Raw genomic sequence first — 27962 nt, 5'->3', positions numbered from 1 at the left:
GCCTTCCTCCATCGGAAAGGAATGTAGCGTCTCTTCGCGCCCCCCACCCCAGGCGCGGGGCGCAAAAGTCACAGGAAGGGCCGCCAGGGCGGCAGAGTCCGTCGGAATTGAAATCCCGTTACTGCTTTGTAGAGAATTCTACGTGGGTGTCAAGAGCCCCTCAGGGCACAGGCTAGCCCCTGGTGGGCCATGCCTTTCCCCCACCAAAACCCAGAGGTGGCTTGGCCTCTGGGAGTGGAGAACTGGCCCAGACCCATGGGACAGCGCGGTGGGGAAGTGAGACTCCCCCATTCTCCGCTTGAAATCCATTCAAGGAAGCTCACTACGAGTGAATACAGATTGAAATGGAAACTGGGATCGCTCGAAGTCCCTTGATTTTAAAAAGTTGCTCCCTCCCTTGCCCTCCCCCCTCCCCCCTAAGTCCTTCAGGGCCTGGAGAATCAGATATATCCCCCTCTGGCCCCCAGAATCCCCCCAACAGTCCGGGGGGGTGGAGAGCGGCTCCACGTCTTGATGACAATATGCCATACTTGACGACGTTAAGTCACAGACTTATTCAAAACGTTGGTTCCCCTCCACTTCCATCTGGAGAGAGAGAGAGAGAGAGAGAGAGAGAGAGAGAGAGAGAGAGAGAGAGAGAGATTAGTCAAGCCTATTAGGAAAAAGGGTCCTTGAAGGATTCGGGCTGTGTACAATGTTGATATACATTCTGGGCTTCAAAGGAATCTGCCAAATGAGGGAATGATCTCCAGAGTCGGCAGATGGGAGGCAATACGGACAGATGAAGGGAGCTGTGGCTGCATCTTTAGACAGCACAGGGCCACTGGGATGGAGCTAGGGGCTTGGCATGGTCCTTTCTCTCCCCAACTTCCATCAACTGTTGCTCTGCATCCCCTTTAGAGGAAGCATTAGCTCTCATCAATTTTTCTATAACTTAAACAAAGTCTCCTTAACTCTAAGGCCTTGATTATTTTTGTCTAGAAAATAGGGGTGGTACCAGTCTAGGTCCCTCACAAACTTTCAGGCTTTACCTAAGGATTGTCCATCACTTTATCCCATATCACCTCCTCTGACCCACCAGGTCTACTAATCCTTCTTACAGAGATTTGCATTGTCTTTGCCCTCACTGCCCACCTCAGTGGTAGATGATATTGTCCACTTAATAAAACCGAGGATCAGAGAGTGGGGACTGATTCACCTAATCTGCCCAACATCTGACTGGAAGGACAGGGACAGGCGCTCTTGGACATGAGGCTGGACTCACCTTCATGGAAGCTGTCTTGAACTTGGCTCTGGAGTTGATGCAACTCATCAGCAAACCCTTCGTAGGGGAATGTTGAGACACTTGTCTCAAAGGCGGTTTCATAGGTGGCCAAGTCCTCCAGGAAGCTGTGATCTTCTGGGGACAGGTTGTTGCAAGGTGACAGGGCCCCTCCTGGGACCTCTGTCTCAGGATCCCCTGAGCCCCATTCCCCATTGGGGTCTGGAGTAGAGAGATCCATGAAGATGTCTTCCACTGGCGTCTCTTCCAGGAATAAATTGTCAGGGTCAACCAGGAAGTCCAGCTCCTGGCATTTCCAGGGCTTCAGATCCAGGCTAAGCACAGGGGGTCCAGCCCCTGACAGGGACAAGTTGGGGTTCAGGGGCTCCAGCCCTCCGAGTGACTCCAGCCCCCCGGTGCTAGCCTCAGCTGAAAAGGGTCTGTCCATGCCCTGAGCCAATTGGCTGATCTGCTGGATGAGACGATCTATCTCATTTTGCTCTTTCTCAGAGTACTGAAAGAAACTTTGCTTGACTGGAGAGGCCTCAGGTGTGAGCAGGCCTTCAGGCACCAGGGGAACATCCACAGAGAGGGGGCCCCGGAGCTGAGCTAGGGCCAGGAGTGTGCAGTCCCCATTACCAGGGCTGCTAGGACTTGGGGGCAACTTCTCATAGAGAAAACTGCATCCCTCCTGGGTGAAGTAAGTCTTGGTAGGATTGGGGCTCAGTTGCTCTGGGAAGGTTTGGCTGGGACTGTTCAGGTGTGCTTGGAACGCGGTGCTGGGAGGAGTCAGCTGCTCATGGGCGGGACTCCCCAGAGGTTCTGGGAATGTGGCAGTGCTGGGAAGCAGCTGGTCTGGGAAGGTAGAAGTGCATGGAGTCAATTGGTCTTCATAGCTTCTGGCTGAGGTTTCGCTCAACTGTCCTTGTAGTGAAGTGGTCAGTGGGTCTGGGAAGGTTGCACTGCTGGGTGTCAACTGGTCAGAGAAAGTCATGGTGCTTGGCGTCAGCTGTTCTTGAAGAGAGCTGGATGGAGTGGGCAAGTGAGTCTGGAATGGTTCGTGGAGACTGAAGAGGAAAGCACAGCCCCCTGGCTGATGGGGTGTGTAAGGTGGAGTACACACCAAATCTTTGCTTAGCTCTGCTTGGAGAGAAGGCTCAGGCCTCGGAGGGAATGGCAGGTAACTGAAGTCCAGCTCTTTGGAGGGTTGGGGAAGCTCTTCTGCTGTTGAGATCACACCTAGCTCAGGTGCCCTGGGGAAGGTAGTGCTTCTGGAGCGTCCCAGAGCTGGCATGAAGAGTGGGTTAGAACACTGCTCCTGGGAGAAGACATTCTCAGGGAATGAGGGTAGGACAGCTGGGGTTCCTAGGACATATGCAGCCTGGGTGTCTTCAGAGTTTAGCTGCTGGCGGAGGCTCCAGGCTTCCGTGTCACTGGAGGGGAAAGAAGCAGAGGCTTGTAAGGCTTTGCTGTCCGTTACCAGAGTCGTTTTCTGAGGAGCATTCCCTCCATGCTTATCTCAGCTCCTCCTCCCCTCTCCACTGTCCTGTATCTTACACCTTACCTGATAGGGTAGTTATTGGCAGTAATAGGGCCTTCTGGACCTTCTGAGTACAACATGCAGTAAATCCATGCCCAGCCTCCATGCTTGGCTTGAAGTCTCACTACCATTTCTGCCTGGATATCTCCATTTTCAGCCACTGAGGAGAAAGAGAGATACAGGGTTAGCAAGCCCATCAAGTAGCACCACCAACACATCCACCTCCCTCACCTCTGCACTGGATTGAGGGAAGTGTGAATTTTCTCTTTTACTACCCTGACCTGCACCTCTAGGCTACCCGCCTTGACCTTAGTGATGCTTCTTAGCTGTGTCCTATGTTGTTTTGATTTCTCACCCCAAAATTGACTCTCTAGTCTTCAAAATTGTAGGGCTCAGTGTCTCCTCAACGTCAGTGTGGAGCACAGCCCTTCCTGGCCTATGTCCCATGCCTTCTCCCAGCTTCCTGTGTTATCCACAGTCTCTCAGGACACTCACACAGGCGGTAGTGTTGAGAAGAAGCGTGGGCCAGGTCCTCAGGGTGTAGCAGTCCATACCATGACTTACAGAGCAGTTCGCTGCGCTCAAAGCCCAGGTAGATTAGGACACTGGGAAGGTGGAAAGGGTGAGGTCAGCTTTCTGTTTTTCTTACTTGATGCATGCACTTCACTCCCACCCAGGTTCTCTGCCCACTTAAGCCCCATCCTCCCTGTCCTGAATCTAAGGTCAAGAGTCTAAGGTGCCCTTCTTTCTGCCCTCCCTTCTTACTGGAGTTTGAACCTCTGGGCTTACCTTTCAGAGATGTCCAGTAGGGCTAGGTCCTTAGCATGCCGGCTCTGGAACATGGCCAGGAAGAGTGAAGCAGGACCAGGGCCAGGGCCAGGGCCAGGGCGGGGTCTTGGCTCCAGTGGGGCACAGAAAGCTGTGAACACGGGGTTTCCTGCCCAGTAGGCTCCAGGTGGGTGAGCGTGGAATCGACCTCGAATAAGCACCAGTTTGTTGCCTGCACTCTGGCGCCGGAGGGACTTGGAGGTGTTGAATCGGCAACGGAAAAGACGATCTAGGTGAGCAAAAAGAAAAACTGACTAAGAGAGTGGGCACCAGAGGAAAAGTAGACAGTTGGCACAGGGGGGCAGAGAAGTGGACTGGAGAGTGGAGAAGAAGCCCATACCAGCATCCAGAGCAGAGGGCATGGTGAGCTGCTGGCGAACAGTGAGATGGTCAGCAGGGTCAATGATGTCGTAGATACTGTCACCCTGGGCAACCAGGTCCACCTAGAAGAATGAAAAAAGAGGTGATCATTAGTGAAGGCAGTAAGAGCCAATCTGTGACCAATAGCTTTTCTCAGGGCAGAATACCCCCTCACACCTCCAGGAACTCTCAGTTTCTCGGTAAGGGAAAGATCATTTTATCCCACATATGCCACAACCCGAGATGCAAAGACTTTCAGTACTCACCATAGAATGGCCCAGATGCTCGCTCACACTTTCAGATAGGTATAGCAATTTCCCCTCAGCTGTGAACACAAGCAGAAATCCAGGTAGTGCTGCCACGATGTCTTCAAGCTCTTGAGCTGAGAGAAGCCCTGTGGGGCCAGCCAGAGGAGTGCCTGTAGGGTGAAAAGATCTGGTGAGTCAGGGTAAGACTCGGGTACAAAACAGAAATGAGGAGGGCATCATCTGAGTTGCAGAGAAGACAGGAAATTCTCGTAGCAGACCTAGCTCTGCAAACACCTGTTGACCCTATGCTTGTGGATTTTGGCCAAGAAACCTGTTGCTCAAACTATCTAGCCAGGGAGCCCTCAGACTTCCGAGCCCCGCGGGAACCTCCGCAGCACTGAGCGGTCAGCACTGTGGACAGAGCTCCCCCGAAGGGATTGGAGTTCAGCACCGCGGACAGCACTCCTTAGAAAAAGACTGTCATTTTGAGTACCGCGGACAGCGGCAGGTGGGCGGGCTGGTTTCAGTACCTCGGACAGCACCCCAGAGCGGAGAAAGACCCTCTAAGCATATCCTAGCTCAAGCTGCTCTCCCCAGACTTCGCCTTTGCAGGCTTTCCCTGCAGCTTGCCAGGCTTCCTTCCATCCACTCTCCGGATTCCTGAAGTGCCTCTGAGGCAATGGGAACCTAGAGCATTCTATTTTAGCTCTCCATCTTCCACAAATCTGGCTAGAACCGTCATTGGTCAGGCTAGTTTAGACAGAGCTCAGGAGAAAAAGTAGGAAGTCTGGACTCCCCTCAAGTCCCTTCTCTCCACAGTCTTCCACTACGCTGTCCTAGACAAGCGGCAATTTCAGCGCGTTCCCTCAGCTCCTACATCCCTGGTCCCTGTTAGCTATAGTCTCTGGTAGTCCAAGCTTGCTCACCTCCAGCAAAGAAGACACCCTTGCGAGTGTAGATGCAGGCAAGACTCATAATGTGCAGGTAGGACAGCCGGACCTTGTCCGCTTCAGCCAACGGCAACAGTTCCTTGAGGTTCCGGATCTCGGCGTTGATCTGGTCTCGGCGCGCCTTGGAGGCGCCCTTGGTGGATCGGTACATGACTGCCGGCTGTGGAGCTCCGGCTCCGGCTCCCGAACACCTGCGATCCTGTCCCGATGCACCGGAGGCTTCTTCCTTGCTTCCCGGTCTTTCGCTCAGGCTCTCGCTCGCTCCCGCTCCACTCCTGGGCTCCGCTCGGCAGCGCTGCCCCCCTCGCCTGCCTCGATCCGCCTTATATAGCTCCTGGCAGGCGTGGGGGGCTCGTTTTAGAGACGGGGGGGGGAGCGGGAGGCGGGAGGCTGGGCTAAAGCAAGCTGCAGCGGGAGCCACTGGCTGGGGAGGGGGGGCGCTCCTCCTCCCTCCCTGGCTTCCTACGTCATCTTGTGACGTCGAACAGGAGAGGGAGGGGGCGGAGGAGAGGGGGGAGAAGAAGGCTGCGGAGGGGGCCGGCTGGCGAGATCTGTGCTGAGCCAGGCAGGGAGTGCAGGGACCCAGAATTCCTATTGTATTCTATTGGAAGGAGGGATAGTGCACGGGTTAGGGTGGTCTGAAGACCTTGACAAGAGAGTTTGTAGAAGGCCAAGGACGGGCTGATACCAACACTGAGTTTTCTAAGGAGGCAAAGGATAGGGAGGGGAAAGATCTTCTGCGAATTTGCCCCTATTTGCCAGGCAAAGGTCAAAGTCACATGAGAAACTTTCCTTGGCTTTGGGGAAGGGGTTAGGTCACATCTGGGGGTCTTTTCTAGGGTCTATTCAATCTGAAAATCCCTTAGCACTTTCAAATAAATAATCCCCTCCTCCCCACCAAGCCCTGGCCTGAGGGTCTAAATCTTTAGGATAGAGTGGAATGGTGGTCCTGGGGGGAAGAGACCAGCTGAATTCGGCCTTGACCATATAACCCGGGCAGCACAGGAAGATCACTGCGATCTGCAGTGATTCCTCATTCCTTTATCAGTTAACCTTAGCCATCTGTGGGGGAAACTGAGACAAGGACCCAGGGCCTGGTGAGGATCTGGGTCTGCATTTGGGCCTCCCCGCACCCTCTCCAGCGTGCCAGCCCCCAAGGCGAGCTGTTCCCCCGCCCTCTTGCAAGCCCCAGTCTCTCCGGCGGGCTGGGGGCGGGGGCGGGGCTGGGGGAATCCCAGCTCCATATTAGGACAGGAATCCTCCGGCGGCTGCGGCTGCGGCGGCGGCGGGCGGGGCCTAGCGGCCTCCGCACTGCTCGGGAGAGCTCCCCCCACCGCTTCAGCGGGGAAGAGGGGGAGGCAGCCAAGAAACCAGGGTCTGCTGGGCCTTCCGTGACTACTGCACCTACCCAAGACCCTTATTTTCTGCCAAGCTCCCCTTCCCATCTCCCTCCGGTTCTTGCTCCATTTTTAGCGCCAAGGCTCCTCATTCTGTCTTTCCACTTTTTACTCTCTCTCTCTCTCTCTCTCTCTCTCTCTCTCTCTCTCTCTGTGTGTGAGTGTGTGTGCGCGCGCACGTGTGCATGCTCGTGTATGTGTGTGTGCGTGTATGTGTGCTTGTGTTTGTGTGTGTTTCCTTTTTTCCCCCTTCCTCCATTGAATGTTGGGCAGTCTGTCTTGGCTTTGAGGACTTCCCAAGCTCCTGAAAACTGCACCTTTGATTAAATTATCTGTCTTTGTCCAGCTTATCTCCATAAGGTGTCCTTCCTGGTCACTGTATACAATTGCTCTCTACACAGGGAATGGGCGCCCTTTCTTATCCCTCAGCCTCATGAAGGAGAAAGCAATGGTCTATGGAAAATTTTTGCCTGAAATCTCATTTAGAGTAAGCACATGTAAAAACACTTTTAAGGCCAGTAAAAAGAAGACCAATTTAAGAAGTTGAGGGATAGGGACAGTCCTGACTGTAGAAAGTCACAGAGGTAGAGATAAATTTTGACACCAAAGAGAAAAGTTCATGGTCAAGGAAACCCCCATTCCTCTTGGTAGCAAGAGAAGCAATGTGGAGTGAGGAGGAGTGTTGGAAGAGAATGCCTGCAGGAATGGGGCTACGGTTTAATGGTAGAGCACACTTCCAGCATGCTCAAGGCTTGAGTTCAATCCCCAGGGATGCCAAAGGCAGTCGGAGGAGGGGAAGAAGGAAGAAGTACATTGTTGTAGAGACCCTATCCTGATGTTTTGTACCATTTTGATAGAGACTGAAAACATCCACCTAAACCATCATGTGGCAAATGGATTTGCTTGTTTCTCAGGATGGGACCAGGGCTTTGTGCATGCTGGACAAGCATTCTGTTACTGAGGCTCATCCCTAGTCTTTCTCCCTCACAGACAGATGCTTTAAGCCTTGGCTAGGAGACATTCTTGGTATCTAAGTTGTGTCTCTCTCCGGGGTCCAGCTAGTCTCCCTCCCAAGCAGTTTGAGCGGCTTGGCTGTGATAGCAGCGGGATGGTGGCTACTATCCGTGGTGCTGAATATTGCCTTGCCAATCAGATTGGCCATGGCCTGCCTGTTAAATCAAAGCAGAGGTGGGCCTCAGGATAGACCAGGCTGGCAGGACGCAGCTGCCATCTTCTTTCCTGAGAATATATATGGGCTATTTACAGGGATGGGGGGGTCAAGACTCCTGGCCTCTAGGAAATAAACTAGGCTTAAGAGAGTTAGGCTCAAGGGAAGAATCCTTGGGTTTTTCCAGGAGAATGGACTAGGGATAAGGAACTTTGGAATGGGAGAAGGGTCTAGAAAGGAACGAGGGAGGGGTGGAGGAGGGATCATCCTAGTTTGACTACTCTGATTCAACTTGAGAAGCTCTGTGTGCCCCCAATGTCTCCTCTCCCTAGGCCAGCTCCCTCTCCTCTTGCCTCCCACCTCCATGAAACTATTTTTAACTGTGCAGAACCAAAAATAGCCTGGCAGCCGCTTCAGGCCGTGGGAGAAGAGCTATTTATATCACCAGTGACGGTTCTGAAATAGCAGGCAGGAGGAGGGGGCGGCTGGCACGCTAGAGAGCTCCTGGCCGCTGCTAAAAATACTGTCAGTGTGAGTCATCCTGGCCTGGCTGAGTCACCCCACTCTCTCCCCCCCAAGCGGCAGGCAGCAGCAGCAGCAGAACAGAACTGGAAATCTGAAATGGGGGAGGCATCACAACCTTTGGTTATGGGAAAGTGGGCAAGGAGTGAGTTGGGAAAGGGGCTTTGGGGTCTCTCTCTCTCTCTCTCTGTGTGTGTGTGTGTAGAAGGAAAAGGTGAGGGTGTATAAGAGACTCCCAGTCAAACTTACTGGGTGAGCATGCAGCATTTGCAGCTCTGCTCTCCTGCAATAGGATGCTTGAGCAATTGAAGGGGAGATGTGGTGTGTGTGTGTAATTGACTGAAGCTATGTTGCATGTTCTGTGTCTGCATCCAAGCCTGTCTGTCTGAACACACTTGTCTATATGCATCCATGTATCTGTTTGCAGGTGTTTTGTAGCTGGGGTCTGCATCCTTCGTGTCTACACGTTTCCAGTACCTGCATCTGTATTTTTTAATCTGTGTTTTTCTAAGTCTCTACCTTCCTGTGTTGCATGCAGTTTTGTATTTTGTGCTTACATTTACATGTTTTACAGCTCTCTGTGTGCCTGTATCCATATCTGAGTTGGCCTTGGGCCTTTTCTCACAGCCTTAGATGGTTTGCATAGACTGCATGCTTCCTGAGACTCGTTGCAGTTTCCCTTGCCCCCTCTGATACCACGTTTTGTTGTTTTGCATCACCTATCCTTTGCCCATCCCTCACCACCAAGCATCTCTCTTTCTAACTCTCAGTCTCTAATCATTTGCAAAGGCCTCTCTGCTGCATGCAGTCTCTGCAGTGGAGAAAAACAACTCCATAGGAACACTCCCCTTCCTCTGGAACCATCCCGAATCTTCTCTGGCCTGAAGGAGTACGTGGTTTTTCATCACTCCATATTTGGGGAGCTGAGAGAAGGGCTTTCTTTAGTTCTAAAAAAAATTGCTGGTGTGGGCACAGGCATGTGTAGCACGCACATACACACAGAGAGACACACACAACTGAGAGAATGAGAGAGAAAAAAATATCAAGGTCCCTTCTTTACTGAGCAGAGCTCGCATCTGTTGCCATGGAAACCCACCCACTCCTTCCCCGAAAAATCACCAAGAAGAGGTGATGGCATCGAGAAGGGATTGGCTGATTCTTTTCTTTATTTTTTCCGAAAAAGGCCTTTTTATAGCAAAAACAGGCCATGAGATTCCTTGCCCCTGTCTTGCACAGCTTCACTGGGACCCTAGAGGGACATCACCCCTCAACCCCTATTAGAGAATAAGTGATGTATCTTTTTTAGAGATTTTCCAAGAGGAAGACCTCCTGAGGAGTTGGAAGGTGGGTGGAGGATTTGGTTCTTCGGAATATCATGGATACTCCTGGCTGCTTTTTCTCAAAAATCGGAGTGAGGATGTTGACAGAGAACTGTCAGTGTGCGTGTGATGTTTGTCTGCACAAGTGTGTCTATGAGGAAGGGAAGGGGAGATGAAGGGAAGGAGAGGGAGGGAAAGGAAGAGAGAGAATGAAAAAATGAATGAATCACTTGCTAGGGCTTCAGAGAGGAAAAGGTGCCGAGGGATGTGGCATTCAGAGATCATGTGAGCAGAGAGGACAAGATGACAGCTTAAACTGAATGATGCAATGAATGGGCCGCAAGTTCCCTTCATGGAAGCTCCAGGGAAGCTGGGACTAGAGCTGGCCAGGAGAACACAGAAGCTTACTGCTCCTGAGTGTAGTGCCAGCCTGGCTCTCAGCGGCCTCCTGCAAAGCCTGGCCACCAGCCGCTGCAGCCATGTTGCTCTCTCAAATGAACTCCAGCACCCTGCCAAATGGCTGGATGGTAGAGAGGAAGAGAGATTCCTTGTTTCCTCCTTGGCTTGGCTTGCTCCAGAAATGGGGTCACCGAGGACTGTAAAGCAGACCAGAATTTGACTCTATCGAAAGATGCATCTCCATCCTAGAAGGCTATCACCACCCTTAGCAAGCAAGGATGTGGCCTGGACGGTAGACTTAAAAGTTGTGGAGTAAGGGATGGAGGAACTTGATGTTTCTCTTAGACACTTTCTTCTTCATTTATTTACTTATCATGGCAGGGGCATACAGGTGTCATGGTGTGCATGTGTGGAGGGCAGGGGATAACTTGCAGGAGTCTGTTCTTTCACTTCATCACATGGGTCCTGAGTGGGGATCAAACCCAGGTCATCAAGCTTGCCAGCAAGGGCCTTAGCCTTCCAAGCCATTCTATCCACCCCCCTTAGACACTTTCTCAGAACTAATATGATTAGCATTATTATGTTCATTATATAGTTGGTGAAGTGAAGACCAGAAATGGATAATGACAAATCACACAGCAAGGTGCAGGCAATGCTGTGCTTTAAGCTAGCCCTGCTCCCCCATCCCCCCCGCCCCCCCCGAAACTTATTCTCTTGCCACATCGAACAAAAGTGGGGCTGATAGATTATGGCCCCAAATAAAGTCTGGTCCACTGCTTATTTTTACAAACAAAGTGTTACTGGGACAGATCCAAATCCATTAGTTTACTTATGAATGATGCCCATCTTCACATAGCGACAGAATTATGTAAATGCAGAAGGGACCAGACACAGGCAAGCCAAAATGTCTACTACCTGACTCTTGACAGAAAAGGCTTGCCATCCTTAGAGCAGAGACAAGAAAACAGCTCTGTCCCAGCCCTCCCCCATCACTGTCTCTCTCTGTAAAGATCTCTGGTCTCAGAACAAACCTCGCTGTCACTTCATCTCTCTTTCTTAAGAACCAGGGAAGTCCTTACAAATGTCTAGAGACCGTGAATGTATGGTCTCTCCCATACAGAAGAGATTCTGCAAACCCCATTGACAGCATGAATTCCAGCTTGCAGTGAAGAGGCAGCTTACCCCACCCATCCCTAGTCTCTTTGGGACTGAATTTTGGGAAAATTTGTTGTTTCATATTGGAGGTTAAGTTGTTATCAGGAAGATCAATTTTTCTTATAAGGAAAGATGAGCATACTATGAGATATCAGGCTTCCTGCTGTCTCTAATCTGACTTAATGGCAGAACACGCACCTTCCCAGAGAGGGCGATCAACTTGCTCAGGGTCACACAGCCAGAATGAGATGAACTCAAAACTAAAATCCACGTTTCTTTGTTTCCACATTCTTTCTGTTTTCTTTTTAAAATCTAGGTTTTCTTATATCATTCTTTGGAATTGGTGGACTTGCAATCCCATAAATGTTTTCCAGAAGGTTCTCTGGCAGTGCTCAATCCTGTGGTCATGGCACACCGCCTATCTGATGGAACGCTAGCCCTCAAGTAGAGCTGACTTGTGAAGCATTGAGCTGGCTTCAGCTGCACCCCTATGGGCTGTTTTCCTTCTCCTCCGGCCTTTTCATTGTGAGATCACCCCCTCAATCCTGCTTGCTCATAGAAGCACTTAGAACGTTTTATCTATTTATGGTTATGAAATCAACAAATCTCATGTGAAGAGGGTACATGCTGGTACCCACGCATGGAAACGGTCAGAGCCAGGGAAGTGGCTGGGCAGAGGTGAGGGATAAGGAGGGATAGAGTCGGGAGGGGAGGGAGACTAGAGCCTGGATGGGAAAACTGTAAGGTGTCCGGGCAAGGCTTGTGGACAGGACTGATGGAGGGGCCTTCTCCAAGGAGGGGAGAAAAATTAATTCGCGGGACACACTTTAAAAATTCAGACTAGGCACCCCACTTCCTCAGTGGCCTGACCCCAGCCCTCTAGATCTGCGGGCCTCACATACTGTCTGCGATCTTCCTCAGCAGGTGAACTCCTCCCTGCCCCATGGTCTTCTGGTGATGACTACCACACCCCTGCTGCTCTCACAGCCCTACCTGTACCTCTTCCTTACTGCACTTTTAAAAATTTGAGGCAAGGTCTCACGTGTTCTAGCCCAACCTCAAATTCATTATATAGCAGAGGATGACCTTGAACTTCTGCTCCTCCTGCCTCTACCTCCCAATGCTAGAATTACAGGTGTGCACCTATTTTGTTGTTTGTTCTTTGTCTACTACACCATCCCCTGCCACCATGTTGCCAGCATCCACCACAGGACTGGGCAGGAATCAGGGACAAGGTGGGTGGACGCGATGCTCACTACATGGCCAGCTTCTGTGGTGGATGCTGGCAGTGGGGGAGACATGAGCCTGGCTTTAACATCATGGAGCCTCCATGCTGGTAAGAAGATATGCTAACAAGCCATATGAATGAGAGACTGTCATGGAAGAAGCATCCGGGGTACTTGGGCTGAAACATAAGGGACAACCAAGCCTAGGGAGTTGGCAGTGGGCTCCCTAGGGAGGTGTGTTTGAGCTATGTTGTTGGGAATCAAGTGGCCAACTGACTCGTTGTGCTGGGCGGATGGAGCAGGGTGGAATGAACTGGAGCATGGTCCTGAGGCTTTATAAGGTGTGGTGGGTCCTAGTGGTAGAAGCTAACAAGTGCATCAGTTAGGTGGACACAAGGCAGTGCTGTAGGGAAGCTGGCTCCCCGCTTTAAACCACAGTTGTGGCTGCAGGAGCTGTGCTGGGAACAGGCCTGAGATGAGGTGACCAAGGCTCAGCCTTTAGCCACCATGGCTGTCAGAAAGTGTGAGGAGCAACCCAGACTCCTCCCAGGCTGTGCTCTGGTGACCCAGCCTCCGTCCTGCACTTCCCTCTTGTCTAGCTATGGGCAGCTTCTGGCATCCTGTTCTCTGCAGCCTGTGGGCACACACAAGCCCCTTGCCTCTCTCTACACCTGACTCTCATTATCCTCACTATCTCGGCTCAGCTATCACTGCAGAAAGTCTTCCCTATCAGGCCAGAGCTCCAGCTCTAGGTTCCCTGATATCTGTGCTTCTGTCACCAGTCATGACAGAGGCAATTTTGACTTTGTCCTATTGATGAGTTGGTCACTGTCTTCCCTAGCCTCTACTGGAGCCCCCTGGGTAGGAGTGGTCTGCTTTGTCCACCATCAGCTTGGAGCAAAGTACCCTTGTATATTTGTAAAAAACAAATAAACAAACATAAAAAAACTAGGGGCTGGAGAGATGACTCCGCAGTTAGAAACTGACTACTCTTCCAGAGGACTCAGGTTCAATTCCCAGCACCCATCTCACAACTGTCTGAAACTCCAGTTCCAGGGGACCTGACACCCTCATACAGACACACATGCAGGCAAAACCCCTGCACATAAAATAAAAATAAATGAATTATTTTTAAAATTCTAAAAGACAGAAAGAATTGAGATACTTTTCTTGGTGACCAGAAGACTGAAAGGGGTCGAGGGGTCAGCAAGAAATGGAGCTTGCTGCCGAGGCTAAGAACCTGAGTTCAATCCCCAGGGCCAGCGTGGTGGTGAGAGAACTGAGTCCCACACACTGTCCTTTGACCTCCACATACAGACCATGGTTCACGGCCACCCACACATGTGCACGCAAAATAAACAAAAATGTTACTGAAAAGATAAAAAAAAAAAAAGGAGTTTGAACAGACAGAATTTTCATGTAGAGGCAGGAAGACAGTCAAGGCAGGAGAGATCAGAGGGTGGGAACTGGAGGGAGGCTCAGACCGAGTCTTGCCTCTATTGTGACAATGGCAGGCATTACTATTTCATGCGTCAGTATCAAACTGAGATGTGAGGACAATAAAACTTGTGTTAAGGCCTTGATACAAGAACTAGGTGAGGCAGATCTCTATGAGTTTGAAGACAGCCTGGTCTACATAGCAAGTTCCAGGACGGTCAAAGGTATGCAGAGGAGCCCTGTCTCATAATAAAACAAACAATAAATAGAAAAGAACTAGGCAAACTACCTAGTCAAAGCACTCAGAACAAGGCCATAGGTGTGGAAGGAATGAAGTAGGGATAGGTGTAAAATGGGAGTGGCCATTATCTTAAGGAGAATATAATTTGGAATAAGACCATACAGAAGTGGCTCAGTTAGGTTTATGGCCCTGTGTGCTTCCTGCATCCTTGGTCTATGAATACTAGATGGAGGCATCCAGGGTAGGGGCTGAAATATCTCCAAAGAGAGGGATAAAGATATCAGTGGAGTCCTGAGGAAACTGGGGGATACAGCAACTGATCCTGAGGGTTTGGATTCAGACCCCTTCCTGTGTATCAGTGGGGCATCCTCATCCCCCTTAAGGGCAGAATGGAGCATCCAGGTTAGTACCAATGTATTCCTCAGGAGTCAACAACTGAAATCTTTGGCCATCTTTCTAGAAGACAGCCCGACCATGTTCTTACCCAGTTTAAATTCCAGCTCCTGTTTCCCCTACCCCAAAGCTCCCTGTGACTGATGCCTCCTCTCTCTGTTCTGCTCAGGTTTGGAGGCCATCGCAGACCCCAGCTTTATGTTCCTGTGTAACATCACCTGAGTGTCCCCACTGACGTGGAGTTTACAGGCGCATCAAGTGCCCAGACCTTATGTGCCTGGTGTGGGGGTCAGCTCATAGAGTGGACGCTATGTGTAGGCTTCTCCTGAGCATGCAGAGGAGGCATTTTCAGAGAACATCCCAATAGGCCTGGGCCAGAGGCAGAAGGAGAACCCTAGGAGCAACCAACAAGAGACTCTGAGAGCAGAGATCTGGGGACCCCCAACCCCTGCAAATGTTGCAACCACAGTTGCTGAACCATAGCAAGAAGCAGAGAAACAGCCGTTCTGGTCTGTTGCTGGAGAAGCTTCTAGAACTAGGGAAGGATGAGCACTGTGTGGGTGAGGAGGGGACACCAGGAAGCTGCGGAGGAAAGGACCATCTGGTGAAGGGGAAAGCTCCTGAATGGCCCAGCCCTGGCTGAGAATTCCTCTGCCAAGGATTCAGAGATCTGAGACGAAGAGGAAGTGAGTCTGCTCGGTGCCAGCAGACTGTTTGAGGCAGAGGAAGAGCCCCAGGCAGAAGGATCAGGAGACAAAGATTCTAGCCCTAACTGCCACCAGCCCACTGAGGGCACCATGCAAGCCCCTTCTCCTCTCTGGGCCTCCGTTTCTCTATTTGAAGTGAAAGGTCACCAGTACATTTAGCCTTAGAGTATTACCCCCACCCCCCAATCTGACCTCTTGAGTGTCTCTGGATCCTGGACCCACTTGGCTCAGCACCTCTCAGGCTTTGGAATTGCAATACTGCACGGTGAAACCCAGTTTAGGTGGGGATGAGCCTGTGTGCCCGGTGCTAGGGTCTGAAAGAGCCTGAAGTCTCCAGAGGACCATGCTTCTCAGATCTGGGTGAGCAGAGTCACCTGAGATCCCTGAACACCAAGCCTGTATGGACTTGGGGAAATAAATACTTCCTAAGGCTGTAGCTCAGGGGAAAGCAAGTGGTTCATTGGCTTTTTCCCTCATTAGATCCAACCCAACCAGGGCCATTCTTACAGGTCTGTACCTACTTCATTAGGGGACTCACCATTGGAGGAGTCCGATGTGGTCCAAAATGCACAAAACAGACCCCTGCTTATCCTGAGGGCGGTCTGCCCAGCCTGCGCCTGAAGTAGCTACTGTCTCTGCTTTCTTAACTTCAGTCTTGTGGAAGGAAAAAGATCCTCTCTGCCTGGTCCCTCAGGCAGCCATAGATGGACCCCACAGTCTAGCCCAAACACCCACTTTCAGACTCTCAGAGGCCCAGTGGAAGAGGGCGCTCCTTTGAGGTCATCTCTCTTGGGTGTCTGAAGGCGGGTGTAGAATGAAGTAACCCAAGAGCCACAGGCACAGTTGGAGACAGTAGATCCTGAAATATATCTTTGACTCACATAGAGCAGTGACCTCGTGTGTCAATCAAAGGCTGGCCTCTGGAATCAGGAGCCAGTGTTCTGGGTTCTAATCTCAGCAACAAATATACTGCCTTGCCTTGTGGCCTTGGCAAACGACGTCTCTTTGAAGACTGCCTCAGTTTACCCCTTTGTGCATTGTCGGCTTGGCCCTGGCAATGGGTGCCCCATGGAAGCACCATTCAAGGTTCCAGGGGTAGGTGCTACACCCAGAACCACAAATGTTGATCTGGATCAGATCCACTCTGGCTCCCCAACCCTGATCCAGAATGGAGACCTGCAGATGTCTGGTTGTACATCTCTAGACGGCCAAGTGCATCATGGTGTCCCTCTGTCAGGTGTGGTCAGGACTGGGCAGAGGCTCCAAGGGGATTCCTGCCAGTGTCCAGCAGGCCACATTTCCATCCAGAAGCCAAGTGGCATTTGCAGGCAGTCTAGGAGAGGTTTGACTCCAGAATGTTCCAGAGAGCTGGTGGGCTGCAAGAAGTCTTGAATGGAAGCAGGCATCATCCTGGCCATGGAGTCCACGGGGTCCAGAAGTTTGTCTAGAAAGGCCACTGGTCCAGAAAATCCACCTAAGACCTGGAGTTGCTGGGGAAGAAGAGACAGCTGGTACGGAGGCGGAGCTGCCTAGCCCTTGTCTGGGTGCAGGGCAAGGGAGAGAGAGGAACAAAATGTATCAGTAGTCTGCGGGGTTAAGAAACATGGGGCTTTCCGGGGCAGGAAGCCAGGCTCCCTGGTCTCGGGCCTATGTCCCCCAGAAACTAGTCATGTGACTCTGGTCAATCACTACTCTTCTCTGTGCCTCAGTTTGCCTTTCAGTTTAGGAAGAGGGCCGGGTTTTCCTGGTATCCCAATCTACTTCAAGCCGTGGCCCAGGAATAAAAGACTTAAACAGGGGCTGAAAGGAGGCCCGAGGGCCCGCGAGGTCCTCACCTGGCGTTGTCCCTCTTGTGGCCTTGTCTGTAGGATCTCCAAGCACGGATAGGCCTGGCATCTTGTTTCCTTCCAAGGTTTCTATAAGAGTTTCACCTCTTGGGGGCAGGGGATGAGGGGTTAAGGGCAAGACCTCCTCTCTCCAAGGTTGAAACGTCCCCCCAAAGGTGGAGGGCATTAAGATGAGAATGGGGTGGGGCGATGGCTCCGGGGGGCTTTCAAGGCCGGCCAGGACTCCGCCGCTCAGGGGCGGGGGCAGCTCCTGAGCTCTGGCGAAGCCGCCACTCTGCCAGTTGCCTTAAAAAGGCGCTAGCGCGCGCGCATCAGCAGAAGGGCTGCGGCTCTCTTCCAAAATAGGCAAGAACTGGGAGGCTGCGAGAGATGAGCTGCGAGGAGTGCAGACGTCACGCAGGGCCTCCCTCCTCCCGGCCACCCCCCCATCGTCTGCATCACGTTGCCATGGCAACGGAGTGCCGCGGTAACAGATGAATGAGCTTCAGCAAGCAGAAGAGTCCACAGAGACGCGCACTCCCTCCGCGTATCAGCTAACAGGGATGCAGAGAGAAGGGATGCAGGCGCAACCAGAAAGAAAGAGTGCCAGGGCCCACTCATCCCCCACTGATCCTACTGTGTCCCAGAGGCCCAGGAGCTATTATGCCTAAGCATCTCTGACCTTATGGTTCAGGGCTCCTCTGTACCCAGGGTTTCCCCTTCCCTCATTCAATTAATTCTCAGATTCCCGAACTCTGCGGAAAACCTGACAGCTTGTGCCTTAGCGCCACTGCATGGCGATTCATGAAGCTGCGGCAAGTGTTTGTGGCTGGAGTTTCTTCCGTCTATGTCGCCCTCTAGCGTTGGAGCGAGAGAAAACCTAGGCGTACTGGGCAAGTCAATGAAGGACGCTGTGAGGGGATTCATAGGTAACGTCAGATAATACGATGGTAGGCACCCTTCCGTACTTCTTCATTTCATTCTCGAATCATCTCTCTGCTGCAGATTACTATTGCTGTTACCTTTTGCAGGGGACAAAAATCGAGGCTGAGAGAATCTTTGAGAACTTTGCCCAAGAATCTACAGCATCAAAGGATGGTGTCTTCAGAACTCACACAGCATAAAAAAGTTCCTGTGACCCTCTTACTTTCTCATGGACGGCTCTTGACCAGCCTCACATGTTCTTGGGATAAACAAGATGGGACGCCTTAAAATTATTTTGGTTTCACAGATAAGATTGGGAGAAGTGAAATGGTTTGCTGGAGAGGATGGAGCCTGGGTCTCTAGACGGCTGATCTCAGAATTTGGGGGATAAGGAAACTGGATGAAGTCCACCACTCCTGTGAGACCTTACTCCTTAGGAGAGAGAATGAGGAGTTCTGTAGAACCCCTTCATTAATAAAAACATGGTTCTCTATCTCCTCGCTCTTTCCGTGGAGGTATAGTTGTGTCTGCCACATGATGTGTTCTCATGCTGTTGTCTTGCAGCATTACCTGTCTGCTTCTCCCAAACCCTCTACAGAGCCTTCCTCCCAGCCCATGTTTTGAGCGGACACGCCCACTTACCAGTGGGGAATTACTCCAGGGTCCACCACTTCTTTGCTATTCGGGCAGAGACACTGACTCTATGCAAGTCTTTGGACGTGGTCAGCTTGTCCTCACTAACTTGTATTGGGGCATCATGGTATATATTCACGATTATTCAATTTGTAAACTTTGGCCATGTGGTTTGGGAATTTATTATCTAGTTAAGTTTTAAAGTGGGATTTCATAGAAACTTTCTACCAATTCTGGAAGGCTGTGAAAATCCATGCAGAAGTGACTTTATCCAGACATCCCCAGGTGTGTCCCCAGGTGGCCTCTCTTGAAGCTTTCCTACCATTTCCCTTGACCAATTTCCCTCCATCTGGAGACATCTTCTGGCTCCAAATACAGCTTCTCTTATAAGGGTTGTGGTTACAGTTGCCCTATGGCTCTTCCCTGCCTGCTGGCAGAGTGACATCCACTGGCTTTGAGAAGGCTACAAGGACATTGCAGTTTGGCATCAGTTGGTAAGCGTCATCCTTGAGTTGTAATGGTCAAGTGTGATTTTCCAGCAGCATCCCATCTCTTCTGCTGAGGCTCCCAGTTTGCCCCACGCCCAGGTTTTCAGTGTGGCCTACCAGAAGCGACTTCTGTCCTTGCTCTGATGAAGTACCAGATAGGGACTGCTTCAGAGAGGAAGTATTTACTCTGGTCCATGTCTCAGGGGTTACAGTCTGTCCTAGTTAACTTTATCAAATTGAAACAGCCTAGAGTCATCTGAGAAGAGAACCACAATTGAGGAATTGTCTAGATCTGATTGGCCTATGGGCATGTCTGTGTGTGTGTGTGTGGGTGGGTGGGGGGGATTGTCTAGATCTGATTGGCCTGTGGGCATGTCTGGTGGGCAATTGTCTAGATCTGGTTGGCCTGTGGGCATGTCTGTGTGTGAGGGGGGGGATTGTCTAGATCTGGTTGGCCTGTGGGCATGTCTGTGTGTGTGGGGGGGATTGTCTAGATCTGGTTGGCCTGTGGGCATGTCTGGTGGGCAATTGTCTAGATTGTTAGTTGACGGGGGGGGGGGGGGGGGACAGCCCACTGTGCACCATCTCTGGGCAGGTGGTCCTGGGTTGTATACGAAGGCTAGCTAGACAGGCACCCTTGAGTGAGCCGCAAGCAGTGTCCCTCCAAGGCTTCTGCAGTAAGTTCCCACCTTGAGTTCCTGCCCTGACTCTTCAACAGTGAACTGTGAGTGTGGAAGTACAGGCTGAAATAAACCCACTCTTCCCCTAGGTTTCTTTTGGTCAGAGCAGAAAGGAAACTAGGGCACCGCTCAAGGCAGGGAAGGGATGCGGGTGGGGTCAGCTCATTGCTTTGGTTATAGTGTGTCATCAGTCAGGAACCCTAGAGTTTGGTACCAGAGTCACACTGCAACCCAAAGGCCCATAGCATGGACTTCTTCCAGGTAGATCCCTTCTCCTAAAGGTGCCACAGTCTCCCAGAACAGCCACGAGCTGGAGATCAAGTGTTCAAATACCCAAGCCCAAGATGAGGGAGGGGCATCATGCATTCAACCCATATCACAAGGGTTTCTAGTTTCTACCAGCAGGACCTGGGCTAAGCATTGTCAACGTGAGCCAGGTCTACAAATTCCGACAGTCCAACCCTTATGAGCCAACATGTTGCAGCCTTCTGATGAGAGATGATTTTTCCATATTATATCTACAGTTGCGAGTCGATCTTTGTGGCACTGGGCAGTTCAGATACGTTAGTTATTGGGGTTTGTATCAGTTAGCTATGGCTTTGTAACAGATACCCTTCCCCTAATATTATAGCTTTAAAGTCTACCCATTTTTATTACACGTAAGCCTGTAAATTAGCTAGGATGTTCGTAGGGTCTCTCAGATGTTTGGGATCCGCTGCTGCAGGCTTTCCTGGCAGTCTAGGATAAGACGGTTGGATTTTCCTCACCATTGTTTCTTTCTTCGGTGGCCTCGCCAGACCTCGAACCTGTGGAACAAGGGACAAGTAGCTACAACCCTGGTGAAGCCAGTTCGTAAGACCAGTACAGTACCGCTTCTCTCGCTCCCTACTGACCTGAGTCCGGCTGAGAAGACAGTACACAGATGAAGCGTATAGCGTGGATTTCATTAGTCCATCGTGGACCTGATGGCTTCCCCAGCTGGCTGATTCTGTTGACCGTGAAGGATTCCTGCTTAGACTTTGACTTGCGGTGGGGTTGTTATTCTGTCCCGTGTGTGGTGCTAATATTATATGCCAATAGTTTAAATATAGTTTTGCAGCTGTTTATTCATTTTTCTATTTAGTCAGTGTCTGAGCGCACCTGCTGCAGTGCTCTTGTGGAGGCAGAGGACTTGAGGGATTGGTTCTTTCCTTCCACTCTATGGACTCCAGGGATCAAGTTCATGCCAACAGGCTGGTCAGTAAGCAACTGAACTCCCATGTTTACGTGTGTGTGTGTCTGTGTGTGTGTGTGTGAGAGAGAGAGAGAGAGACAGAGGGAGGGAGGGAAGGAGGGAGGGAGAGAGAGAGAGAGAGAGAGAGAGAAAGGCCTTTCTATGTAGCCCTGGCTGTCCTACAACACACCACATAAACCAGACTTAAACTCACAGAGATCCGCCTACCTTTGTCTCCCAAGTGCTGGGATTAAAGGCGTGTGCCACCATGGTCCACTTTGAACCTATAGAAATATTATGAATGGGTTCTGAATTCTTATTAGGCTTCACAAGTGCCATCCACAGTAGAGAAAAATGAACCCACAGAACGTAATCATTAGCAGCTATTCCTCACTGCAAGTGGTCTGGCAATATCCATGCATCATGCCTTTAGATGCAAGTATCAGAGAACCATCCCAAAGTGACTTTTACGAAATTGAGTGAAGGGATGGTGGTTACTTGTTTTAGGCAGGTCTGTTTATGTATGTTCAGGTGCAACCTCCTGTGCACATGGGAAAGTCAGAGGTTGGCATCTGTGGCTTTCTCTGTCACTCGCTCCTTGTGCTATGTGGGGCAGAGGGAGGTAAAGTGGTTGACCTGGCCATACGCCTCTGTACCTTGTGCATGCCTGATGCCCACAGAGGCCAGCTACAGCTCATTTGACCATTGTTTCTCCACCTTGTTTCTCCATCTGTTTGCTCCATTTGACATGTCATCTACTTTCTACAATCCCCTGAATGACACCTTTCCCTACAAACTCTTCCTAATAGGCCCTTGACCAGAACTGAGCAAGATGCCTATTTCTAAATCCAAACAAAATAACAAGGAACAATAGTGATCAATGACTTAGAGAAAATGGCAGTGATGAAGAATTCAAAAATGAATCCAACATAGCCAGTATTGCCAGAGAGGAGATGAGAAAAAATGCAAAAGTTAAAATATGAAAATATACTAGCTAGGCAGTGCTGGTGCACACCTTTAATCCCATCACTTGGGAGGCAGAGGCAGGCAGATCTGAGTTAGAGGCCAGCCTGGTCTATATAGTGAGTTCCAGGACAGCCAGGGTTGTTTCACAGAGAAACCCTGTCTCGAAAAATCAGAAGACAGACAGAGAGAGGGAGAGGGAAGAGAGAGAAAAGGAAAGAAGGAAGGAAGGAAGGAAGGAAGAAAGGAAGGAAGAAAAAGCAAAGAGAAAAACTAAGAAGTAAAGGGAAGGGCTGGAGAGATGGCTCAGAAGTTAAGAGCACTGGCTGCTTTTCCAGAGGTCCTGAGTTCAATTCCCAGCAACCACATGGTGGCTCACAACCATCTGTAATGAGATCTGGCGCCCTCCTCTGGTGTGTGGGCATACATCGAGGCAGAATGTTGTGTACATAATAAATAAATAAATCTTTTTTTTAAAAAAAGAAAGAAAGAAAGGGAAAAGTCATGCCAAGTCCCATGAAAGGGAAGCGAGGGATCCCATGAAAGAAGGAAGCAAAGACGTAAGCTGCAGGCCTTACACTTCAAGGACAAGGAAAGGCCATTGGTTGGGCTGAAGAGATGGCTAAGCAGGTAAAGGTGTTTGCTGCCAAACCTGACAGACCCAAGTTCCATTCCCAAGACCCCCAGGAAGAAGAAGAAAACCAGCTTTCCCATGTTTCCCCCTGACTCCACGTGTGCACTCACCTCTGCGTGCATCTTCACACGCAATGTGAATGTTTCATGGATCCCTGTCCGCAGTCAGACAAGATATGTCATATGCAAATACAATCATGTCATTTGTAGTTATCCAAGAGCCTGCTCACGATACTCAAACATAGCGTGTGAACCAGATCAAAGTCTCCACCCTTAAGAACTCATGTTTTATTGGGGACAGACAAATCACATGATGGACAGAATATGTAAGATGCTAAGCCATGGAAAAGGAAAAAATAGAGTACTACTGTTGAGATGGGGATTCTGAGGGACCTTTTATGTTTTGCTCAATTGCTTCCTTTTTTGTGAACATTTGCTGGGCGGTGGTGGCGCACGCCTTTAATCCCAGCACTTGGGAGGCAGAGGCAGGCGGATCTCTGTGAGTTCGAGACCAGCCTGGTCTACAAGAGCTAGTTCCAGGACAGGCTCCAAAAACCACAGAGAAACCCTGTCTCGAAAAACCAAAAAAAAAAAAAAAAAAAAAAAAAATTGTGAACATTTAGGTGGGCCTTCCTGGTGCACGCCTTTAATCCCAGCACTGGAAAAGCAGAGGCGGCCGGATCTCTGTGAGTTTGAGGCCACCCTGATCTACACAGTAAGTTTCGGGACAGCCCATGATAGAGCCACAAAGAGATCCCCTCTGTCAGTGGTCCCCAGGGTGGTGGTGAACATTCTGTAACTTCATGCTGTAAATACATTCTTGCTTCTCCTCTCAGATGCACAACATAGTTGCAGGAGACCAGACCCCAGAGACTGCATACTGTTTCAATCTGTCAGGCAAATCCAGAACTCAGGAGACAGCACAGATGTGCAGCTGGAAGGGTCTGTGGGCAGGGCCTTGCTACAAAGTAACAGCAGGAGGCCGCTCTAGGGAGATGGTGCAGTCCTTTGCTTTATCACACTGCTTTTGTGATTTTCATGTGTGTGAAAAACAATACTAAACTGCAGGACCCAAGTCCTGGACCTGCTGTCCAGGCGGCTTCTATGCAGTGTACTCAAGAAATGATGCTGTCTTAAAAAATTAATAAAATTAAATGCCAAAAAATGTGTTTTACTATATGTAAAATTTTTAGATTTCCAAACACACTGATATCTAAATGGAAACAGTCTTGTAATCTATTCTGCTAACTTGGTCATAATTGTTGGGCCACATTCTGTTTAGATCACAGTAAATGTTGGGATTTTTGTTTGTTTGTTTGTTTGTTTGTTTTTGGAGCCTGTCCTGGAACTAGCTCTTGTAGACCAGGCTGGTCTCGAACTCACAGAGATCCACCTGCCTCTGCCTCCCGAGTGCTGGGATTAAAGGCGTGCGCCACCACCGCCTGCCTGGCTGCGGCTGCGCCACCACCGCCCAGCTTGTTTGTTCTTTTGACAGAATTTCTAGCCCAGACTGGCCTCAAACTTGCTATGTAGGTGTTGTTAGCATTCTCTGAAGGAACTGATAGAATGAATATATATATATGTATATATATATGTGTATATATATATATATATATATACACATATATATATGTATACACATACACTTACACACGCTGACACACACGCGCACGCACATACACACACACACCAGTAGCTGTTCAGTCCTTGAGGCTGGATGGCTCAGCAGCCCCAGTCTGGTGCTGCAGTCCTGGAGGATTCCTGGAAAGCAGCTGATCTCCAGCCTGTGCTGGAGTCCTGAAGATGATGGTTCTGATACAGGGAAAAGAATGTCTGAGCAAAGCCAGGCGGTGGTGGCGCACGCCTTTAATCCCAGCACTCAGGAGGCAGAGGCAGGCGGATATCTGGGAGTTCGAGGCCAGCCTGGTCTACTAGAGCTAGTTCCAGGACAGGAACCAAAAGCTACAGAGAAACCCTGTCTCGAAAATTAAAAAAAAAAAAAAAAAAAAAAAAAGAATGCCTGAGCAACAGGATGGATGAACGTGAGGGCAAGAGTGAGGGCAAGCAGGCAAAATTCAAAAGCTTCCTTCTTCATTCCTTTTACTTCGGCCACATCTTCTGGGAGTGGCCAATATTTAGGGAGGGTCTCCCCACCTCTAAAAAGTCCAGCTGAGAAAAACCCCTCACAAGTGCCAAGCAGCTTGGATTTTAGTTGAGTCCAGCTGAGGTTAGGTTGACAACCAACATCGGCCTCCACTATAGCCAAAGATGACCATGAACTTCTCATCCTCCTGCCTCTACCTCCCAACTGCCAGACACAGTAGCTTTTAGCGTAGATTAAATAAACTGCCTGGCCATGAATACAGTAGTTTTTTTTTTTTTTAGCTTAGATTAAATAAACCTATTGACATGATGATCCATTCTAAATGTTTACATAAGACAGGCACGATGGCACTCCTCCATCATCCCAGCATTGAGGAGTTGAGTCAGGAGGATTGCTGGGAGTCTGAGGCCAGCCTGCTACACAAAATAAGAGCCAGTTTCAACCAGAAAGTAAGAAGGAAAGAGAGGTGAGAGAAGGACCTGAGCTTCCGCCTGTGTCTGTGCTTCCTTGAGGACTCCTAAGGTTTTAGTTATTGCTGATCTGTAACTACAGCTGCCAATCACCATGGCCTACCTGCTTCTTTACACTCCTCAATGCACTGAGCACAATAATGTAACAAGGTAAAGGTTCCTCCATCTTGTCTGGGCCAGAGCCATCTTAGATTTAACCTGAAGCTGGTCCCACCCCTATGCCTCCTGCTGTGCCCCCTGCTGAAACACTGAAGCCTGCTCTGGAATATGGGGACGCAATGCCCTGCTAATGGCACTCCTTTTGATTAATGTTAAACTGCTCGCTCGCTTTACTTCCCCTGCAACTGCCAACCAGGGTGTGGTTTTTCTGTGTCTTTGCCTTTAAAAGCTCCCTGTAAAATGAAGCACCAATCTCCAGGCAGTCCCCAGCCTGCTCAATACAGACAGAGTCTCAACTCTGACTTTGGTCGCGTTGAGCAGTTTTGGGTCTCCACGCTGCAACAATAATAGCAGGAGATACATAAAAGGGCGTATCTGCCGTGAAGTCCAGAGCGGTGCTGTGGCATTTCTTGGTGACTCTCCATCCTTGGCACTATCTGGAAGGCACCGTGTGGTCTGCGCTCTGCTTGGCATATTCGACCCCACCTGGTATCAGGTGTGGCCTGTCACCCACCATTTTCCGTCTCTAACTCTGGTGTCCCTAGCATCTTTTCTCTGTAGGTGAAACACATCAGTTTCATCTCAACCATTTTTAGTCACCAAATGCTGGGTGGGTTTGCTTTGAACGAGCAGCCCTGGGGTGTCACTCAGCTTTGCGTCAGTGACAAAAGGCTGAGGTAACCAGCCACGTCAGCCAGCTTTCCATTGCTGTAACAAAATACCCGAGGAATGAGCTGGAATTAGCAATGGTTTATTTTTGGTGCACAGTTGGCTCCCTTGTTTCAGGTCCTGTGGTGAGAGAGTCATAGCAGCAGGTGGAATGCAGTTGCTGAGCTCACGGTGGACAGGAAGCAGAAAGAGAGGAAGAAAACACATCCTTCAAGGGCCTCTGCGCCACATCTTCTGGGAATAGTCAATATTTAGGGAGGGTCTCCCCACCTCTAAAAGGTCCAGCTGATAAAAGCCCCTCACGCAAGTGCCAAGCAGCTTGGGTTTTAGTTGAATCCAGCTGAGGTCAGGTTGACAACCAAGATCCACCTCCACTGTAGCCAAAGATGACCATGAACTTCTCATCCGCCTGCCTCTACCTCCCAACTGCAGAACACAGTGGGGAGGTGCTCCGATTACACCCCCCGCTCTGACTCCAGTCTGAAGTCAGAGCCCTCACAATCCCATAATCCTCCAGTGTCCCACCTCTGGACACAGCTGCATCAGGGAGCAAGCCTTCATTTAACATCCAACAGCAACTTGCAAGGATAGAAGGCTAATTTGGTTTACATTTTTGGAGATTTTAGTCCATAATTGCTTGGCCCTATTGCTTTAGGCCTAGGATGGCTCTATGTGCCATAATGGAGGTGTCGGGGCGTCTTCACCTCATGGTGGCGGGGAGACAAATCAAGAAACACAGTAGGGTGTCAGGTCCCAGTAGTCCCTTAAAGAGTGTGTTAGTGTCCAAGAGAAGCCCCTAAAGAAGACCAGTATCTCATGTATGCAATAACAAGAGTGCCCTATTAATTCCAGCATTGGGGTGGCACCTGGCGACCCCCAAAGAAGGTCACAAGCTCCTTTTAAGCGGAGTTAGGGGAATTCCAGAGAGGAGGGATTAATCTGGGGCTGATTGGAGGAGGAAAGTGATGTGGGATTCCCCTCTGTATGCTGTGAATATGTTTGTTTACCAATTGGTTAATCTGCTTTGGCCTATGGCAGCGCAGAATATAGCCAGGCTGGAAGAGATATAGAGAGCAGGCAGAGTCAAGGAGATGCCATGTAGCTGCTGAAGGAGAAAGATGCCGGAACCTTGCTGGAACCTTACTAGTAGGCCACAGCCTTGTGGTGATACACAGATAAATAGAAATGGGTTAATTTTTTTAATTTAAAAGTTTCATTTATTATTTCTGTATGTGTGTAAAGTTCAAGTGTTTGGAGTACACATTCCATAGCATGTAAGAGTCAGAGGACAGCTTCGTGGAGTCAAGTTTCTCCTTCCATGTTTACATACATTCCAAGGATCAGTAGGTCGCAGGCTGTGTGACAAGTACCTTTATCTGCCGAGCCATCCTGCCTGCCTCTAAATCACTCTATTCAAAAATAACTTTCACAAGGTAGGTTCTGTTATATCACATTTTTGTTGAAAAATTAAGATACTGTAGCCGGGCAGTGGTGGCGCACGCCTTTAATCCCAGCACTCGGGAGGCAGAGGCAGGCGGATCTCTGTGAGTTCGAGGCCAGCCTGGTCTACAAGAGCTAGTTCCAGGACAGGCTCCAAAAACTACGGAGAAACCCTGTCTCGAAAATCAAAAAAAAAAAAAAAAAATTAAGATACTGTGGTAGGTTGCTTGCCCAAAGTCACAAAGATATAAATAACAAAATCAGGATTTACCTCAGACTGACTATAGAATGCTAATCTTTTTATTATTTTTTATTTTTATATATTTTTGATATTTATTGAGCTCTACATTTTTCTCTGCTCCCCTCCCTGCCTCTCCCCTCCCCCTTTTAATCCTTCCCCAAGGTCCCCATGCTCCCAATTTATTCAGGAGATCTTGTCTTTTTCTACTTTCTACTTCCCATGTAGATTATATCTATGTAAGTCTCTCTTAGTGTCTGTATTGTTGTCTAAGTTCTCTGGGATTGTGGTTTGTAGGCTGGTTTTCTTTGCTTTATGTTTAAAAACCACCTATGAGTGAGTACATGTGATAATTGTCTTTCTGTGTCTGG

At 49.8% G+C, this 27962-nt stretch overlaps 1 protein-coding gene across 1 annotated transcript; it reads right to left on the bottom strand.

Moving 5' to 3' along the window:
• Window positions 1-440: 440 nt before the first annotated feature.
• On the bottom strand, window positions 441-7491 carry Npas4 (neuronal PAS domain protein 4). The gene is made up of 8 exons (XM_057778486.1): window positions 5164-7491; window positions 4256-4407; window positions 3970-4072; window positions 3591-3858; window positions 3297-3406; window positions 2826-2961; window positions 1265-2694; window positions 441-585 (listed from the first exon to the last, which is right to left on the bottom strand). Exons 1-8 carry the CDS (start codon window positions 5336-5338, stop codon window positions 557-559), a joined length of 2403 nt encoding a protein of 800 aa, XP_057634469.1. The 5' UTR covers window positions 5339-7491; the 3' UTR covers window positions 441-556.
• Between the last annotated feature and the right edge of the window lie 20471 nt (window positions 7492-27962).

The sequence above is a fragment of the Chionomys nivalis genome, chromosome 8, assembly GCF_950005125.1.
Source record: "Chionomys nivalis chromosome 8, mChiNiv1.1, whole genome shotgun sequence".
Taxonomy (NCBI): domain Eukaryota; kingdom Metazoa; phylum Chordata; class Mammalia; order Rodentia; family Cricetidae; genus Chionomys; species Chionomys nivalis.
The sequence above is the reverse complement of the archived record's forward strand: the minus strand, read 5'-3'. Positions and strand labels throughout refer to the sequence as shown.